The sequence below is a fragment of the Camelus bactrianus genome, chromosome 35 (genome assembly GCF_048773025.1).
Source record: "Camelus bactrianus isolate YW-2024 breed Bactrian camel chromosome 35, ASM4877302v1, whole genome shotgun sequence".
Classification (NCBI taxonomy): Eukaryota; Metazoa; Chordata; class Mammalia; order Artiodactyla; family Camelidae; genus Camelus; species Camelus bactrianus.
The window spans coordinates 10,646,819-10,665,270 of record NC_133573.1 but is presented as its reverse complement, the minus strand read 5'-3'; the positions used below and the strand labels follow the sequence as shown (position 1 = coordinate 10,665,270).

At 47.4% G+C, this 18,452-nt stretch overlaps 1 protein-coding gene across 24 annotated transcripts in view; it reads left to right on the top strand.

The window, feature by feature from the left end:
• Window positions 1-18,452, top strand: part of LOC105072482 (partitioning defective 3 homolog) — a 536,087-nt gene that overhangs the window by 304,280 nt on the left and 213,355 nt on the right. For all 24 annotated transcript variants that reach the window (XM_074358260.1, XM_074358265.1, XM_074358251.1 and 21 more), the window contains 3 exons: window positions 5,385-5,573; window positions 6,985-7,155; window positions 15,820-15,970. In XM_074358260.1, the coding sequence (XP_074214361.1) occupies window positions 5,385-5,573; window positions 6,985-7,155; window positions 15,820-15,970 (511 nt within the window). The remainder of the gene's footprint in view (window positions 1-5,384; window positions 5,574-6,984; window positions 7,156-15,819; window positions 15,971-18,452) is intronic.

Here is an 18,452-nt window from a genome sequence, read left to right as displayed (position 1 = left end):
TTTCTGCATCGATTGAGATGATCATGTGGTTTTTGTCCTTTCTCTTGTTGATGTGATGTATTACACTGATTGATTTGCGTATGTTGAACCAGCCTTGTGTCCCTGGGATGAACCCCACTTGGTCATGATGTATCTTTTTTATGTGTTGTTGGATTCTGTTTGCTAAAATTTTGGTGAGGATTTTGGCGTCTATGTTCATCAGTGATATTGGCCTATAATTCTCTTTTTTTGTAGTGTCTTTGCCTGGTTTTGGTATCAGGGTGATGGTGGCTTCATAGAATGAGTTTGGGAGTATTCCCTCCTTTTCAATCGTCTGGAAGAGTTTGAGAAGGACTGGTATGAGTTCTTCTTTGTATGTTTGGTAGAATTCCCCGGTGAAGCCATCCGGTCCTGGACTTTTATTTGTAGGGAGGTTTTTAATTGCTATTTCTATTTCCTTTCTAGGGATCGGATTGTTCAAGTGTTCAGATTCTTCTTGATTCAGTTTTGGTGGACAGTATGTTTCCAGAAACTTGTCCATCTCCTCTAGGTTATCCAGTTTGGTTCCATATAGTTTTTCATAATATTCTCGTATGATATTTTGTATTTCTATTTTGTTTGTTGTAATTTCTCCATTTTCCTTTCTTATTTTGCTAATTTGTGCTCTCTCTTTTTTCTTCTTTGTGAGTTTGGCCAGAGGTTTGTCGATTTTATTTACTTTTTCAAAAAACCAGCTTTTGGTTTGGTTGATTTTTTCTATGGTCTTGTTAATCTCTATTGTATTTAATTCCTCTCTGATCTTTATTATTTCCTTCCTTCTGCTGCTTTTTGGGGCTTTTTGTTCTTTTTCTAATTCATTCAGGTGGTGGGTTAAATTGTTTATTTGAGATTGTTCTTCTTTTTTGAGGAAGGCCTGTATCGCTATAAACTTCCCTCTTAGCACTGCCTTTGCTGGGTCCCATAGGTTTTGAGTGGTTGTGCTTTCATTATCATTTGTCTCAAGGTATTTTTTTTTTTTAATTTCAGCTTTGATTTCCTCATTGACCCATTGTTTTTTCAATAACATATTGTTTAATCTCCATGCTTTCTTTTTTTTCTCCTTTGTTTCTCTGTTGTTGATTTCCAGTTTCATGGCATTGTGGTCAGTAAAGATGCTTGAGATAATTTCTATCTTCTTAAAATTGTTGAGGTTTCTTTTGTGCCCAAGTACATGATTGATCCTGGAAAATGTTCCATGTGCACTTGAAAAGAATGTATATCCTATTTTTGGGGGGTGTAATGCTCTGAAAATATCCACCAAATCTAGTTTTTCTATTGTAGTATTTAATTTCTCTATTGCCTTGTTTATTTTCTGTCTGGAAGATCTGTCTAGTGATGTTAATGCAGTGTTAAAATCTCCAACTATGATTGTATTCCCATCAATATCCCCCTTTATCTCTGTTAGTAATTCTTGTATGTACTTAGGTGCTCCTATATTGGGTGCATATATATTAACGAGTGTAATATCCTCATCTTGTATCACTCCTATAATCATTATAAAATGTCCTTCTTTATCTTTCTTTATGGACTTTGTTTTAAAGTCTATTTTGTCTGAAATCAGTACTGCAACACCTGCTTTTTTGGCTTTTCCATTTGCATGGAATATCCTTTTCCATCCTTTCACTCTCAATCTATATGTGTCCTTCTCCCTAAAGTGGGTCTCTTGTATGCAGCATATTGAAGGTTCTTGCTTTATTATCCAGTCTGCCACTCTGTGTCTTTTGACTGGAGCATTTAGTCCATTAACATTTACAGTAATTAATGATAGATGTGTGTTTATTGACATTTTGAACTTATCTTTGCAGTTGAATTGGTATATCCTCTTTGTTCCTTTCTTCTCTGGTATATCCTCTTTGTTCCTTTCTTCTTCCTTTTGTGGTTTGTTAATTTTCCTTTGTATTATCATGGATTTTATTTAATTTTTGTGACTCCTTTGTAAATTTTTGGCTTGTGGTTACCCTTTTTTGTAAATCTGTCAACCCATTACTATAACTGTTTTTATTAAACTGATAGTAACATGATCTCAAACCCATCCTACTGTTAAAAAAATTTTAAAAAGAAAGAAAAAAAAATTCTATATTTCCCTGCCTCCCTCTCCCACTCTCAGTGATTTGTATGTCTTCTTTTATAATTTCATGTTTACTTTATTTGTAATTCATGAGTTATCACCTTTCCAGTTGTGTGTTTCTCATTTCTGTAGCATCCTGCTGCTTTTCTATTTAGAATAGCCCTTTCAATATTTCTTTTAGCATGGGTTTAGTGTTGCTAAATTCCTGCAGCTTTTTTTTGTCTGTGAAACTCTTTATTTCTCCTTCTATCCTCAAGAATAGCCTTGCTGGATAAAGGATCCTAGGCTGCATCTTTTTTTCATTCAGGGCTTTGAATATATCTTGCCACTCCCTTCTGGCCTGTAGTGTTTGTGTAGAGAAATCAGCTGAGAGCCTTATGGGGGTTCCCTTGTAACTTACTCTTTGCTTTTCTCTTGCTGCCTTTAGAATCATTTCTTTATCCTTGACTCTGGCCATCTTGATTATGATATGTCTTGGTGTGGGTCTATTTGGGTTCTTCCTGTTTGGGACCCTCTGAGCTTCCTGTACTTGGATATCTGATTCCTTCTTTAAGTTTGGGAAGTTTTCAGTCATGATTTCTTCAAAAACCTTTTCAATCCCCTTTGATCTTTCTTCTCCTTCTGGGACCCCTATTATGCGAAGATTGGGACGCTTTATGTTATCCCATAGGTCCCTTATGCTATTTTCATTATTTTTTATTTGCTTCTCTTGTAGTTCTTCTGAATGGGTGCTTTCTATTGCCCTGTCTTCTAGATCACTAATTCGTTCTTCTGCATTATCTAGTCGGCTTTGCACAGCTATTAGATCATTCCTCATCTCTGTCAATGAGTTTACCCATTCTACTTGGCTCTTCTTTATAGCTTCAATTTCATTTTTGACATATTTTATATCTCTAAACAGTATCTCTTTTAATTCCTTCAGCAATTCGATCACTCCTTTTTTGAAATCTTGATCTAGTAGGCTATCGATGTCTATTTCATTGATCTTTCTTTCAGGGGATTTCTCTTGTTCTTTTAATTGGGAAAGGTTTTTCTGCTTCTTCATCTTGCTAATACCTCTTTGGCACTGTGGTTTATGGAGTATCAGTTGTTTATTTTGGTCCTTAAGATTTTATCTATCTGATGCCTATTTAGTAATAGAACTTAGGAAAAAAAGAAAAAAAAATGAGAGAGAGAGAAAGAATTTTAAAAGAAGGGAGAAAGAGGGTTTGAAAATAGTGTATAATGAATAATAGAAGAGTGAGTTGAAGCAGAGTATTAATTGGGTTGAGACATCCTTTTAAAACCTTTACAAAAAAGGGGGGGGTGAGATGAATAGATGTATTTGAAACCTGTGTCTAATCAATAGCAGGACATCAAAACCCAAGAGAAATAGAAATGAATTAAGAAGTAAAGATTAAGAGAGTAATAGAAAATAGAACAGGTAAAAACAGATTTAAAAAAAAAATGGGGGGGGGTTTGTCGGTGTTCTCCTAGAGTCTGTGTGCTTTTAATGTGAAGTCTTTCTGTCTTCGTCCTGTTTTGGAAGCTCAGCTTGCTGTTTTCAGAGGCCCTCCATTGGCGCCCTCTTCTGTGCTGCTCCCAGCACCTGTTGGCAAGCAGATCGCGCCTCCTCCTAACACTGGGTCAGGTGCAGCTCTCTGCTGTGGGCTCATTTTGATTTTTGAAGCTGAAATGTATTCACTTTGTGTAGTTAACAGCGCTGTCACCTAGGATCTTCTCAAGTTGTTCTTTTTAACCTTCTTTATTATGTAGTTTTCCTGTTTTTAACATATTAGCAATTTTTGGAAACATATCTTGTCCTGACAACGTCGAGGGTATCCTTTGAAATGGCGCAGAGAACGGTAACATTGAAAATTAGTAAATTAGCAGCTTTATAGATCACAGTGTTACAGATTTGGAGACTTAAATATGACATCTCTTAGGATAACCTTTAAAAAAATCTCTTACTGATAAACTCTGTACTTCCAAAAATTATTTCATCTAATTGAGATATTTGAGATTGTGTGTTAGATCCCAGAATCCTTTCTAAAATTATTTTATCATTATTAAGGTAATTCTGACAATTATTAGAAAGTTTTAAAAAATTAGTTGGGATACAAAGAAAAAAATTGAAGTGTGCCCACATTTCCGTTGCTCGGCAGTAGCCTTACGTGTGTGTAAATGGACACTCTTTTCAGTACAGCGTTGGGGTCTGGCCGAATCAGGTACCACTGGCTGTTTGACCATTCTTCCCCTGTAATTTGGTAAATCCAGCTTGAACGACTGGGTGGATGCTGGAGAAATTTTCCCAAGTTGGGAAAAGTGAGATGAGGGATTTACTTGTGGTTCAAAGAGCTTGTGCCCCTGTGCGTCCCGTGGCTGGAAGCACAGGCTTTGATACGGGATTCTGGTCTTACCTGTGTGGAGATGGCCAGTGTCGAGGTCTGGGGGGTCCCTGAGGAGGGTCACAGAAGGCAGGCGGCTTCCTCTTCAGGTGTCCAGCGGTTTTATCCATCATCTCCTGCATTTCATCAGGTTATACTTTAAGCGTTCATTTCTTCCATGCTGTTTTAGGGACGATGGGGAAAAGTTTGTGTAGTGTCCTGGAACAGTCTCCAGTCACACTTGGTGGCCACGGTTACAGTGTGGAGGCTGGCGTGCACAACTGATTCAGCAGCATTGCTGGGGTGATACCCACCGCTGTGTTAAGCGTGGCACGGCCCTGTGGAAAAATGTCCTCTAATGCTGTTTATCTCCGCTTTGTCTCCCAGATGTTGGAAGATAAAACTCCCTGGGGGCTCTCTGAAAATGAATACCTTTTTTTCTGCTGACTTTGTCTCATCAGGATTTGTTACTGTTTATGAATAAAGGGCACCATTAGTGAACACTCAGCTATTGCTAACACTGAATGTTCCTAGTGGGGAAGGAGGGACAAATGAGCTGTGTTTGTTTATTTTTATTCCTGCTGTCACTGTTTTTCTCTTGTGGTTTAGAACATGTAAACAGACAAGAAAACAAACAAACCAGAGCTCGAGGAGCCTGCATACCTTTTTTCCTCCTGCTGCAGCCCCCCACACACATTTTTCAGAATCTGGTTTGGGTTTGTTTCAGTTTTGAAGCAAGTGCTGCACGAAGCCCCAGCAGTGCTCCCGGGATCGGGCTGGGCATGGTGCTGGTGCGCCTGGCCCTGGGCCTCGTGGTGGAGCTCTGCAGGAAATGCTGTGCCTGTTACGGTCAAAGAACCGCTCACTTGCGGGCCTTAGAAAATAACCGAACAAAGTACTGGAGCATAACGTGCCGCTTTGTCTCCTGTCAGAAAGCGGAAGACGAGGATCCTGTTCTCACACCCGACGGCACCAGGGAGTTTCTCACCTTCGAAGTTCCTCTCAATGACTCGGGATCCGCCGGTCTGGGCGTCAGCGTCAAAGGAAACCGGTCGAAAGAGAACCACGCAGACCTGGGGATCTTTGTGAAGTCCATCATTAACGGAGGAGCAGCATCCAAAGTAAGCAGGTGTCGGCTTTACCAAGTGCTCATGCACCAGGATGTTTAATTACAACCCTGTGTTGGAAACATGTAAGCTGAGGGATGAAACCTGGCATCTACTCTCTTAGACTCTGTGTCTGTGGCCTGTGAATTAAACAGACAAAACACAGATTCGCAGGAGGAAAAGTTCACAAATTTTATCGATGTTAATATTTCCAATTTTATGAGTATGGGGGCTCCACAGAGCAGCAGGGAACCCCTAAAGAAGCGCTTAGCCTCGGAAGCAGCTGGACCATTTTAGCAAAGGATGATACAGGGTGTAGCGGCGATTAGACAAAGCAAGGGGGTTTGGGCTTCCGGGGCGTGCGCTGTGGGATGGCAGGTACGTGAGGGCAACTGGTGGCAGAAAAGGTTTCCCATGTGAGGTGTGTTTATGTGGCTGCGTCTCGGTGTCGTCTCTGTCTCTGCTGGTGAGGGTTTTCCTCCCCCAGCTCTGGGAGAGCGGAGGGGACGCCTCTACCAGGGGGACTGTGTGGCCCGTGTTTAGCCAGAAAGGGGAGGAGAGGCTTCCTCCTGTGTTTGCCGGGTCTCAGTTACCTTCCGCTCATAATAACCCCAGTGCCAAAGTGGCGTGTTTTGGGGCGATGTGTTCGCCCCAAACACTTACGTGTTTTCCACCACCAAACGACCAGGGGAATCACAGAGCTCTCTCACTTGGGCGTAGAGCTCATGGCTTCAGCTCATCTTTTTTTTTTTTTTAACTTTTTTTTTTTTTCCAAATTGAAGTGTCATTGATTTGCAGTGTTGTGTCGGTTTCTGGTGTGCAGCATGGCAATCAGTCACACACACATGGACACTCTCTCGTATGCTTTTCCATTATGACCCATGCTGCACAGCAGGGCCTCGTTCATCTGTCTAGTCCGTAGTGTGTGTTTGTATCTCAGAATTTGCAGCCCTTGGCTATTCTGGGGAAGTGGAGGTTGTCTGTCTGGGCCCAGAGCTGCCCCAGGAAAGCCCTCCTGGGGGGCGCCCTGCCTGTCTCCCAGCCTGGGGAGAATGTCCTGGCTGCTGAGGGGGGGCCCCTCCCCAGCTGTCTAGCTGCCTGGAGTGCTGCACGCCCTGGGCTGTAAGTAAAATCTCTGGGTGTCTCTGGAAGCAGGAGAGTAACCACTTTGTGTCCTTGGAACTAGTGGCTGTTTTGGTCAACAGATTATGATAATGACTTGATTTACAAATGGATGAATGACTGAAGGAGAGAGAGCGGCCGCTTACACAGTATTGTGCTGCTGTTCAATTGGCCATAATCCATTCATATTAAAGCCCTTTTTTCTCCCTTTTTCCTTTGTTTTTATTTTTTTAACTAAAGAGAAAGCAACTTCTTTGATCACAGACGCTTTCACAGCACTGATTGTTCCCCGTCTCCTTCCCAGGATGGGAGGCTGCGGGTCAATGATCAGCTGATCGCTGTGAACGGGGAGTCCCTGCTGGGCAAGACCAACCAGGACGCCATGGAGACCCTCCGCAGGTCCATGTCCACCGAGGGGAACAAGCGGGGCATGATCCAGCTCATCGTGGCCCGGAGGGTCAGCAGGGGCGGCGAGGTAAAGAGGGACCGGGACGGATGGCGCCCCCGGGGGAGCAGGCCCAAGCTCCGTCCTGGCGAGGGTGAGGAGGGCCCGGTGCGGGCGCTGTGTGCTGCACAGGCTGCCGCCCTGTCAGGGTGCGTGCGTGGCGCACTCGGTTCTCGGGTGCACGTAACCCCGAGTGTGCACTCACAGATGTCGCCCCCTATGCAGACAGCACTGGGGTCTGAAGGCACCGCAGCTGGGCTCCCGTCTTGAAGACAGGGCCGCCCCTTCCTGCTCGAGCCGACACCTCTCCTGGTGGGCAGTGCTCCGGGAGGGGGAACATGGACACAGTGGCCACCCATTCCCTGCCTTTTCTAGGATGGGTGCCTCCTGCGAGTCCCTCTCGTGGAGGGGGAGAGTTGGAGTGTTGTCAGAAGTGTAATTCTCCCCACCCCTGCCCTCCCGTCCCCCTTTCTCCTCCACTGGGGGCCTGAGCCCGCCTTCAGCAGTATCTCCTGCCCGATGCCGCAGTGGGCTCCCCGCGTGTGCTGCGGTCCGGGATGCGGGAGGAGTCAGGCGGGGATGAGCATCCGTGTCCCAGAGAGTAAAACTGTACCAGGTAGAGGCGTGCTTTCTTGTACAGCAGGGCGTGTGAAAATTGTGTATGTATTTGTTAATTTATATTAGAACCTGAACAAGTTTTTTCAGAAATCTGTCGTAAAGTCTGTGCCGTTCTTCTGAACCAGGCTTGGACCAGGGACCTGCTTGTTGAAAGTGTAAAGCTTGTCTGTGTTTTTACTGATGCTCAACTCCCCACGTTTCTAAATCAGCTCAGGGGAAAGGACCAGCAAACCCTACAAACTGAAAGTTGTATCTAAACTGCTTAGGTGTTTTTCTTGATTTTAAAGTCTGTTTAGTGGTGAAAGCAAGCTTTTTTGGCTGTGGTTCTGGCTCACCGATCCTCAGATGCAGTCAGATTTGTGGAGAAAAGTTGCGTGTGAGCTCAGTGAGTAATCAGTGGAGAGGCCACCATTTTTTAAGGTTATTGACCATTGACTTATTTTTGCATTGTTTTTATTTTCGAAATGGAGAATGAGTTAATGGTAATTCACAAATTAATTTCCACAACAACAAGGGAGCAGTGTAACCTTAACTGCAAACCTCAGAGTAGAAAACGGGGGAATAAAACATCCACTTTGATGTGGTGAGTGTAAATGCTGACCTCTGTGCAGGCTGCCGGGTTGGTCTTCTTGAATGATGATTTTCCTGGTTTCCAGATCATTCAGTGCTGTTAACGTCCCACAAAGAGCTCTGTGACCAGTTCTCCCCGGGAGGTTGCAAGACACAGTGTCCATTACTAGGTCTTGTCCCAAAGCTAAATACTACCATGTTCCACAAGATGTTCACTGAGCGTCTTCTGTGTTCAGGGAACATGCTGGATCCTGGGGATCCAGAGTGAATAAAGCAGGTGGGGCTCTCTCTCATGATGGTCCGCTGGAAGCGGATCACATCCTCATCTCTAAAAGCCAACTAAAATGTCTAGCACCTTCTCAAAGTTTTCTCTCAGAGAAAACCATTGAATGTGATGGGGTGGTGGTGGGGTCTTAAAATGTGAGGTGTGGACGAGAGGTCGGCATCCCGGCTCCAGACGAGCTTTGCCCTGTCCCCATACCTACCCCAGCCTGGACTGATCTGGTTCCCTGTCGCCCTGGGAAACGCCTGGAGTTAGGGTTCCCGGCTGTGTCTGGGCCTCTCGTTCACTTCTGCGTGTGCGTTTGTGTGAATGAAAAGGATTTGAGTAAGGGAACAGCCATAGCAGGCAGTGATAGGCTTAATATTCAAATCTCCTAATGGTGTCATGTTCATACACTGCTGGTTATTACTGTTCTCAGGGTGGAGTCAGCTCATAAAGCAATTACATCAAACCAGCCTTACCACGAGCGCTGTGCTTTCTTAGTAATACTCGTGAAAAGCCTTTTGTACTGACAGGGTTTAACAAAGAAGTGGCTGAAGACAGAAGTGCTCAGCTCAGCTTCCCGTAAGTCTTCAGACATGATCTTACAGCTGTTGGAGGTATAAATATACATTCCCTTTGGGAAACCGTCTCCCTGAATTACCGGGAGAGGTGTGTGAATTATGTTACTGTAAATATTGACATAAGTGCAGGGCGTCTTGTCATGAATGGACCTCGGTCCCAAATAATGTGCCAACTTCTCCCCTCCTGGGTCTGTCCCTCAGCCGCATGGTCCAGCCTTTGACGGTATCACGCAATTATATTTCACTAACTCATCTTTTTTATTTATTTTCTTTAAAAATTTTTCAGCAGGGAGGTAGGCAGTTAGGTTCATTTTTATTTATTTATCTAATGGAGGTACTGGGGATTGAACCCAGACTTCATGCACGCTAAGCACGCACTCCACCACTGAGCTCTGCCCTCCCCACCACTGACTCATCTTTACATGAAGGGTTTGCATACTTAATTTCAAGCCAGAGAAGATGATACTTTGCAAAAGAACACCTTCTGTGCTCTGTCACATTTTGCCCCTTATACGTGGGAAGTGCTGTATGTCATTGTAATGTTTTCTTTAAAACCTAGCAGCTCTGTGCACCAGGCCCGCCCTCCCCGCCCTCCCCGTCCCCGCCCCCAGGGGGCACATTCTGGACGTTCCCTGGGAGGCTATTCTCAGTGTTGTCCGCTCCACCTCTCAGGGCTCCGAGAAGGCTGCTGGTCGTGCATCCTCTCCTGCTGCTCTCTGTTTCGTCTCCTCCTTCCCTTGGGCCTCCTGCCTCCCCCACAGTCACTCTTTCCCACCTGTGCTTTTATTGGCTCGTGTTCCTCGAGGAGTCTCCTGGGCTATGTCTCCTGCACACGCTCCTGGGAGATCTTCATCCCTGGTCCGTGTGCTATGCTGCATCCCGGGGTCCTGACTCCAGCCTGGGGCCCTGTTCTGCCTCCAGATCCCTCTGTCTAGCTGCCTGCAGAGATGCCCAGGTATGCCCACTGGCCTGGCTCTCAGGGACCTGTGCTTCCTCCTCCAAAACCTGTTCTTCCTTGAGTAACTTGTCCACGCTTGGGCGCCTCCTCCACCCAGAAATAGAACCGCAGTTTCTTCTGTTGCGGAGGCCAGACATCGGGGGTGGCCCTGACCTCTCAGGTGCCTTTACTGTCTCTGCAGCCGCCTCCTCTCCTCCTCTCTCCTCTGGCGCCTGCTGTTGCCTGTATTCGGGCCCTGTCATCTCCCTGAGCTCCCTGATGTGGCCCCTGAAGGATTTCTGTCTCAGCCTCTTGTTGCAGCAAAGTGTGTTAGAGCTCAGTGTTACAGCTCAGTGGTGACAGCAACCTGGATCCCGGCGAGAGACCAAGCAGCACTCTGAGAGTTGGAGAACCCAGTGAGCCCAGAGGTGTTAACATGCCAAGCTTTGGACCCCATCTGTAGGTTTACACAGGCTTTTATAGGCTATCAGTCTAGACTTTGCAACATTTTGTAATATCATATGCAAATAGGGTATAACAGAGGTGACTAATTAGGAACAAGCTTTGTAGAAATGGACCAATCAAGAGGGAGAGAAATGGACCAATCGGGAGTGAAAGAAAGAACCAATCAGGAGTGAGCTCAGGGAACCAATAGAATCTTAGGGGTAAGTTCCACTTTGCTAGAAACAAGCTGTTTAAGAGTTAAAAAGCGAGATAGAGCCTCTGAGCCGGGGAACCGGGTGGTGCTGGCAGGAGAGTAGTGGCCCTGCCTGGGGGTCCTGCTGTCTTTTTCATGGGGCTTCCCACCTACTCTCACCAGCAGAAGGCCCCTCTTTCCACGAGACATACTGCCGAATTCTGTCCCCTCCAGCATGGGTGCCAGTCTCTATCTCGTGGCCCCCAGCACGTGCCCGACCCTGTGCCAGCTCTGCGCTGGCTTCTTGGCCTGATCTGGAATTTCTCAGGTGTCTGATGCTGCCTTTCACCTCCAGGTTTTCTGTGGGTCTATTCTGCTCCTTGGCCTGGAAAAGACAGCCTTGGGTTTTTAGTTCTCTCCCCATGCATTTCCATGGCCCCGGGTACCTACCCCGACGCAGCAGCCGTCCCGTCATCATGGTTTCTCTTTGGTTTTCTGTGAATTCTGAGCCTCCCGGGCCCAGTCCATCTGCCGTGTTCTGGCTCCCCATCACTGGTCCAGCCCAGGGCTGACGGCTAAACGTGCACTGAAGGGTGAGGGAATCAGTCCCCGAGAGTCCAGAGTCGGGCATTTTTAGGGGGAAAAAAAAAAAAACTTAGTTACTGTTAGACCCTGAGGTTCTGACAAGACAGGATAACAAAATGATTCCGGATTTCCTGTGCTTTCCTTAGATTGAATGCTCTCACTTAAGAATTTGAAAACATTCTGTGAGCAGTAATTGTTTCTTTAAAAAGAGAAGAGGTGGCTTCCCGTTGTCCCGTGCTCCTGAGGGCAGGTGAACTTCAGGGCTGCTTCTCCACGGGAAGGAGCTCACAAAGCACGGGGCAGAAACATGGGGCTCGTCGCAAAGGACGAACTTGTTGAGGCCTTTGGAGGAGAGTGAACACCTGATGCCCCTCCTTGCTTGTGGAAAGCAACCTGTGTATGAGAATGACGTTGATCTTAAGTGTCCGAGGAAGTGAGTGTTTGCAGGAATGACTCAGTGTTTCCAGTCATCTTGCTGGGGCCTGTCTTCGCACCAGGAGGGAACAGACCAGACCAGTTTTGTCTTAGACCCCACGCTGAGGACTTTAGTCGCCAAGGGCTGCTTTAAAATGGGTTCTCTGTCTGGGTCTCATCCTGTTAGAATTAGACAGCGACCTTGGAACAGAAAGGGGCCCGAGGTGCCACGTGTGTTTCCTTTATCTTATGAGTGAAGATACAGATGCAGAGAGGTCAGATGATCTGCTTAATGGCTGCGAGGCCAAGGGAGCACGGAGTAACTTAGAAGCCAGGTGTCACCCCTCTTGTGCCGAGAGTGGGTCTCAGTGACCGTGCTGTCCACACCGTGCCTGTCTGGGATGTGCACGCAGCGACCCGTGAGCCTTGGCACCCGGCAGGCTGTTACCTCTTGGGTCCACCCGTCCAGGCTCCTCTCCCCCTGGTCCTTCCGTCAGCCCCGTGGGGACGTGAAGGACACCAGCTGTGGTTCTGCATGAAAACAGAGCGTGGAGCCGGACCCTGGAAGTGCGGCCACTCTTCCCCGAAGCTCGGCCCCATCCTTCTGTTCCTGGTTCTGTGTCTCCTGGTCCTGGGGTGGTAGGACTTTCTACCACGTGTGACCGTGGTCCAGGTCCGATGGCGCTGTACCTTCCTTCCACGTGGCCTCGTGGGCATAAGACCCCTAAATGGTTTTAAGGAAAATCTGAGTCATTAGCTCAGAAATGAATTTATTCATCCAATTATTCACCCAGTGCCTGCTCTGTGCCAGGAACTGGGGCTAAAATAGAACAAGCTTATAAAGACTGAAATGCCAAGTAATAAGATCATGCCAGTGACTAACCAGGGCCCAGTTTAAAGCCCACTGCAGGGTGTTAGGGCCGTGTCCACACCCGCCCACCTGCGTTTGTAGTCAGGGCGGTGGGATGTGTTTCCTTTACATGGAAGACATGATTTGACCCTCGAACGCACACTTAAAACAACATGATTTTACTGAGCCCCACAGGTATTATATTCATTTTAAAAAAGAAACCAACATCTTCCCTTTTCTCGGGAAGACTGGGCCAAGTGTGTAATCTGAAGCAGACTCGCTGGACCGTACCCGGTTTTCTGTTGTTAAAGAGCTCGTCTCATTTTCTGTTTATACAAGAAGATACGATCATTTGAATTTTTTTTTTGAGAGTGTGTGATATTTATATTGTTTATAGGTGTGGGGAAATTTCCCCATTTTTATACCTTTATAAATGGAGTTCTGATAAATATTGATCAGCGTGGGTCTTTATTATTCACTGAGCTTATGGTTTTGTGAGGCTAGTGACCAAAGTGACGTAAGAGGCCTGGTCGGGGTACAGGGCGTCGTCAGCCTGCGCTGCACACCCCGTTACTTTGGGAGGAGACGGTCTTGCTTCGTGCTGCCCCCTGCCCCCCAGGGTGAGCTGTCCAGCTGCAGCCCGGGGCTGGTTTTTCTCGGTAGGTGGGAGGGCTTTCGCATCTTCCTGGGGATGGAAGTGAGGGGCTTCAATGCAGCTGCCTCTCCTGGGGACAGGGGTACATTGGCTTGAAGACCATTTTTGCAGTTGAAACAACAAAGCAAAAATTGCAGTTCCTTTATTTCAGTGCCTTCCTCTAATTAAGCTTAATTTGAGAAGGTTTTTCTACAAGGGCCTGGGAGCAGCCCAGGTTGCAGGAAGGCCTGGCAGTGCTTCCAGGACCACCCTCCTGGGAACGACCACTGCCCCACTCCCATGCCATGCAGACCTCTTTCTTAAACTCGTTTGCTTGCAACAAAAAACATCATCAAAAGATTTAAAACAAAACTGTGTACTCCAGTCAGTTTTTTTTTTTTTTTAAGAAATTGAAAGACATTGTGTCGTCTGTTAAATATTTATGTCGGTGGACACTGATGTCTTCATTTAAATCCGTCTTTTGAGATGCAGATCAGACATGGTTGGGGAGGCACGGACTCTTTCCCATCACAGTGTCCCAGCGCGAGGGCCCCAGTGAGCAGGCCTCTTCCTGTTCTGCCCCAGAAAGCCTGCATGTGCTGTTTTTTAAATGGAATTTTTATTTGACTTTATAAAATTCTAAAGTAGCCTCTTGGGATAGTTAGGGATTTCTCATAAGGGGGCTTTATAAAGGCTTTACCATCTAGAAAATTGTGGAGTTACAGGGTTCAATTAAATGTATCTGCTAAGCAGACTTGAGGATGTGCTGTCTGTCTCATGATGACATGAATTACCGTGCGGCAGGCGGCCAGGCCTTGCCGAGCAGGTCTCTTCACCGTGTGTGTGTGCTGGCTAAACCTCAGGTGTGCCTGTTCCTGAAGGTGCGGGGCTTCTGCTGGGTTGGTTTTGTTTTTACCTCCCCAAAGTACCTCGGAACTCAGGCTCAGTATTCTTTCAGAAAATGTTCTGGTATCTTTTATTTTTAACATCGGAGACCTTGAATATTTAATTTACTTTTCAGTGAAGATGTCAGTTGTAATCTGCAATTAAAAAAAAAACTAATAAAACAAATCCTCATTTCACAATTTAAGCCTTATTGAGTCTTAACTCAGTCCCGCAGCCGGACGTGCCTCCAATTGCAATTGTGTTGACCCTTCCGAGCCTTGAGCCTCCCCCGTGCTTATCACCCTAGGTGCGATAAGACTACGATTCGGAACTTCATTAAATATCTCATTTATATTAAACAGATGGTAGCTTCTAAGAGAAATGATAATTTGTTCCGAACAGGAGCCACAGCTGTGGTTGCATCTGTTTGGAGCGTACAGCTCCCCCCACGGCTCCCTCCCTCCCTACGTGGTTCCCTCCCCACCAATGGTCCCCTCTCTACCAATGGTCCCCTCCCTCTCTGTGTGGTCCCTCAGCCCAGCCCCCCCACAGTCCTCTCCCTCCCTACGTGGTCCCCTCCCCCCCACAGTCCCTTCCCTCCCCACATGGTCCCCCAGCCCCCTCCCCCCCACGGTCACCCCCCAAGATCCCCTCTCTGTGCATCCCCCTCCCCCATGTCCCCTCCCTCCCAAAGTGTTCCCCCAGCCCCACCCCCATGCCCCCCCACGGCCCCCTTCCTCCCACGGTCCCCTCCCTCCCTGTGCAGCCCCCCCATGGTCCCCTCCCCCTCGTGTTGACCCCCACCCCCTGGCCGCGGCCAGCTCCAGAGCCTTGGTGGGGTTGACCTCGGAGCCCACGTTCAGAGGCTCTGTGTGTTTGTTTCTCCTTGAAGCAGGTTTGTTTCGAGGCCTTAACTAGCACAGAGTTCGCCTTCCTCGGAGTGTTTTTATGATGTCGATGACTTACAAGGTGCACCTGTTTTAAGGGAGGCCACACAGTCTTCATTCTCAGAGGCAGGAGTTGCCATGTATGCTGTCTCACCTGGTAGGTGGTTCATGTTTGTGGGGCAGGCACCGTCGCCTCCTTCACCGGAATATTTGGTCTTTGTGCTGTCGGTTTGCTGAGGATGGTCTTGTGTGGAGGGTCAGTGAGATGGTGAGGGGGCCTTTTAATTACAGCATCAGAAATTGAGGCTCAGCGTGTTGTTCAAGCAGCCGAGCTGACAAGTGGTCTTGGGCATCAGAGGGCAGGTGGTCGTTCGGCTAGCACGACCCCGGGCTGTGCTGGCTGTCAGGTGTGTCGCACACCCCGAGTGTAACACGTAGAGTGCAGTCCCGGCTCCGTTCTGCTGGTGGTTAAGCTCACGTTTCCCAGAGCAGCATCTCGGAAAGGATTCTGAATTAGACCATAACTTAAATTGACTTCAACCAGTACTAACAGTCAAGCTGGAAAAATAAGCAACAAGACACGGTTTGGGAAAAAAAGGCTTTAACATACATATTTTTTCTCCAGTGGCTGGAATCTGACAGAACGTCACGGGAGGCACAGTGCAAAGAGGCAGAGAAGGCTGGCCATTAGGCGGATCTGTCATCACAAATAATTTTGGTGCCGGGTGGGAAGTTGTGTCTCATTTGGCGCCCAGTTGGGTGCAGCCCTGGGCAGGCTGTTCTGACCCCCGTGCCACCAGCTCTGACTGTGCCTCGCCCCCTTCTCTCCAGCTGAAGTCACCGGGAAGCCCCTGCGGACCTGAGCTGCCTGTTGAGATGGTGCTGGATGACCGGGAACGGAGGATTTCCCACTCCCTCTACAGCGGGGCCGAGGGGCTGGATGACCCGCCCACAAGAAATGCTGCCCTCAGCAGGATCATGGGTGAGTCGGCTGAGGCCCTGGGTAGCACGTCTCAGTTTCATGTTCTTCCTGGTTCACAGAGAGGTTGTTAATGTGGTATGAATGTGAAGGAGGCCCGTACTTCCAGGAGGAACAGGAGCAGCTTCCTTACGATCACTCAGGAAGTGTTAACACCAAGAAAGTAAATCAAAACATTGATTTGGTTAAGTGAGTTTCAGATCCTGTAAGGTGTGGGAAGAAGAAAGAAAAAGGTGGGGGAGCTCACATGGAAATGTTGTCCAGTGATCAAGATGTGCTCAGCGTGTTTGAGATGATGAGTGAAGCTGTGGTTTAACGAAAGAAAAAAATCAAAACATAGTGGCTTATGGCAAGAAGGATTCAAAAGTTGCGTATTCACTGTAGCACCGTTTGCAGGGAGAGGAAAAAATCCGTGTACACGTATGTGCGTGCGTGTGAAATAGTCACACTCTGTGCTTTGTACTTACTAGGATATGGCCATCTTTTAATCGCATCTCTGCGTCTTCAAGGCCTCTGTGTGTCTGTGCGCCCTTTGTGTGGGTGCCACCCGCACTGTCCGTGTGGCCCCCTGCAGCCACTCGGCCTTCTGCCGGCAGGTCCCCTTGGGGAAGACTTGCTTTGCACCAGCATGGTCAGGGTTACCGAGTTGCTCATCTGGGGGCTAGCCTGTGAGAGTTCTCAAATTTAAAATGTAAGAAGCTGTTTTGATTGATGTAGCCCGTGACGCAAAACACTTTCATTGCCGATACATTTTGCAAGCCCCTAATATAAAGTACAGCATGACGTTTAACTCCATTTTGAGCACGTTTAATGGAGATTTAATACAATTCAGGTCTGCATTATGAAGCCTCATTGGAGCAGCAGTGTGTTTCCTTCATCGGGGTGTTTATGGAAGCCTGTTGTTGGCAAGATGTTGTGTATGTACTTTGGCTGCGGGTAGAACGAGGGGCGAGAAGCCTGCCTTTAAAGAACTTTCAACCAGAAAATAGGAAAAACACATGAGTGTGACTGGTAGAATTTTCTGTTGTTCATCCTTTAATCTGTCTAGCTTTCTTATCTGTTAAAAAAAAAAAAAAGAAAAATTTTGCTGAATTCCCAGTTTCTTCTTCTGTCATACGTAGAATGAAGACATGCCAGCTCTGGTTGGGTTTTGCCAGCCTGCTTTGCTCTGCCTGCTTGGCACAGCCCCATGTAGGGGAAGGACGGCAAAGACATGGTCCCCGTCAGGTGACAGGCATCGCTCGTAGCGTGTCGCATTGACCTTCATGGGCTGATGGTCACCATCTCCCCTGCTGTTGGGTTTTCCACTCTTTCCGGGTTGGGTGTGAACGTTTACCGCAGTTAAGGACTTTTTCATTGGTGAAAATTCAGACCCCTTGCGAGAGGGAGAGCGCACCTGCGCCCCGGGCCTGTGCATACAGTGATTCGCTGTGATCTCCCCTCTGTTATAGGGACATAGGACTTGCCATTACTGAATCAGACCCGTGGCCCGCCAGCTCCTGTCACCGGCGCCCTGCCTCCAATCCCTGACGCTTCCGAGGAAGGCGAAAAGCTAAAACTAGAAAACCAGCCCCAGACCCCACATTCACCTAGTGACCTTTGGAAACGCTGTGCATCTGGGTTGAGGATTCCTCCTTCTTCTTCAGTCCGTTGCCCCTGCTTTGTCAGTGGCGGCCTCATTCGCCCTCTTCCGTTCACGCTGTAGTGGGCGTGGTTTTCCCTTTCCCCGCTCAAGACGTGACGGTCCCTAACATTCCAGATGCTTTCCCAGGCCAGCAGCCTCCCTCCCTGCTCCCTGCTGTGTGATGAGCTGCGTGAGCCCCTTTGGGCTGGGGTGACGGTCCCCTTGCTCTTTGATGGTTGGCCAGATCAATAGTGAATGGTTTGGGTATTTTCTTAAGACAGTTTTTCACATGTTTTGCTGGAAACTAGGGGTCCTGTCTCGTTTTACCCTGAGAAATGTATGTGCTTAATTTGATTTATCTTGAGTTTTACAGCTTTGAGAATTCCTCAGCCTCTGTGAGTCCAGGTTTCAGTGTCACTGGCCCCAAGACACCAACACTTTTGTAAAGTCATTTCCTTAGAAGTCCTGCAAAAGATGGTACCTGGTACCAAATACCAAAAGAGGGTACTGAGTAGAAGAAATTGGAGCGCTGCGTTTCAGTTATCCTTAACCAAGAGCAGCGGTGTGTACCGAGGAGTGCGGTGTCCGGGCGCACGGATGCTGCTCAGGCAAGCCCTGGGCGGTCAGGGGCTGTCTCCCGTACCTCCAGGGTAACTCCGGTGCAGACACCGGTGGAGGTGGTGGCATTTGTGTGACCTGCTATGATTCAGGTAGAATTTTGTCCTGAAATTCCAGCTGACTACATTAAGAAATTACAAATCTTATGGGGACAGGGTGGCTTTTCACGTGGAATATTCCTTCTTTGGGACTCTAGACCCAAAAGGAGCTTTGAGGCTTCCTGACTCATTTCTGTGGGAACAC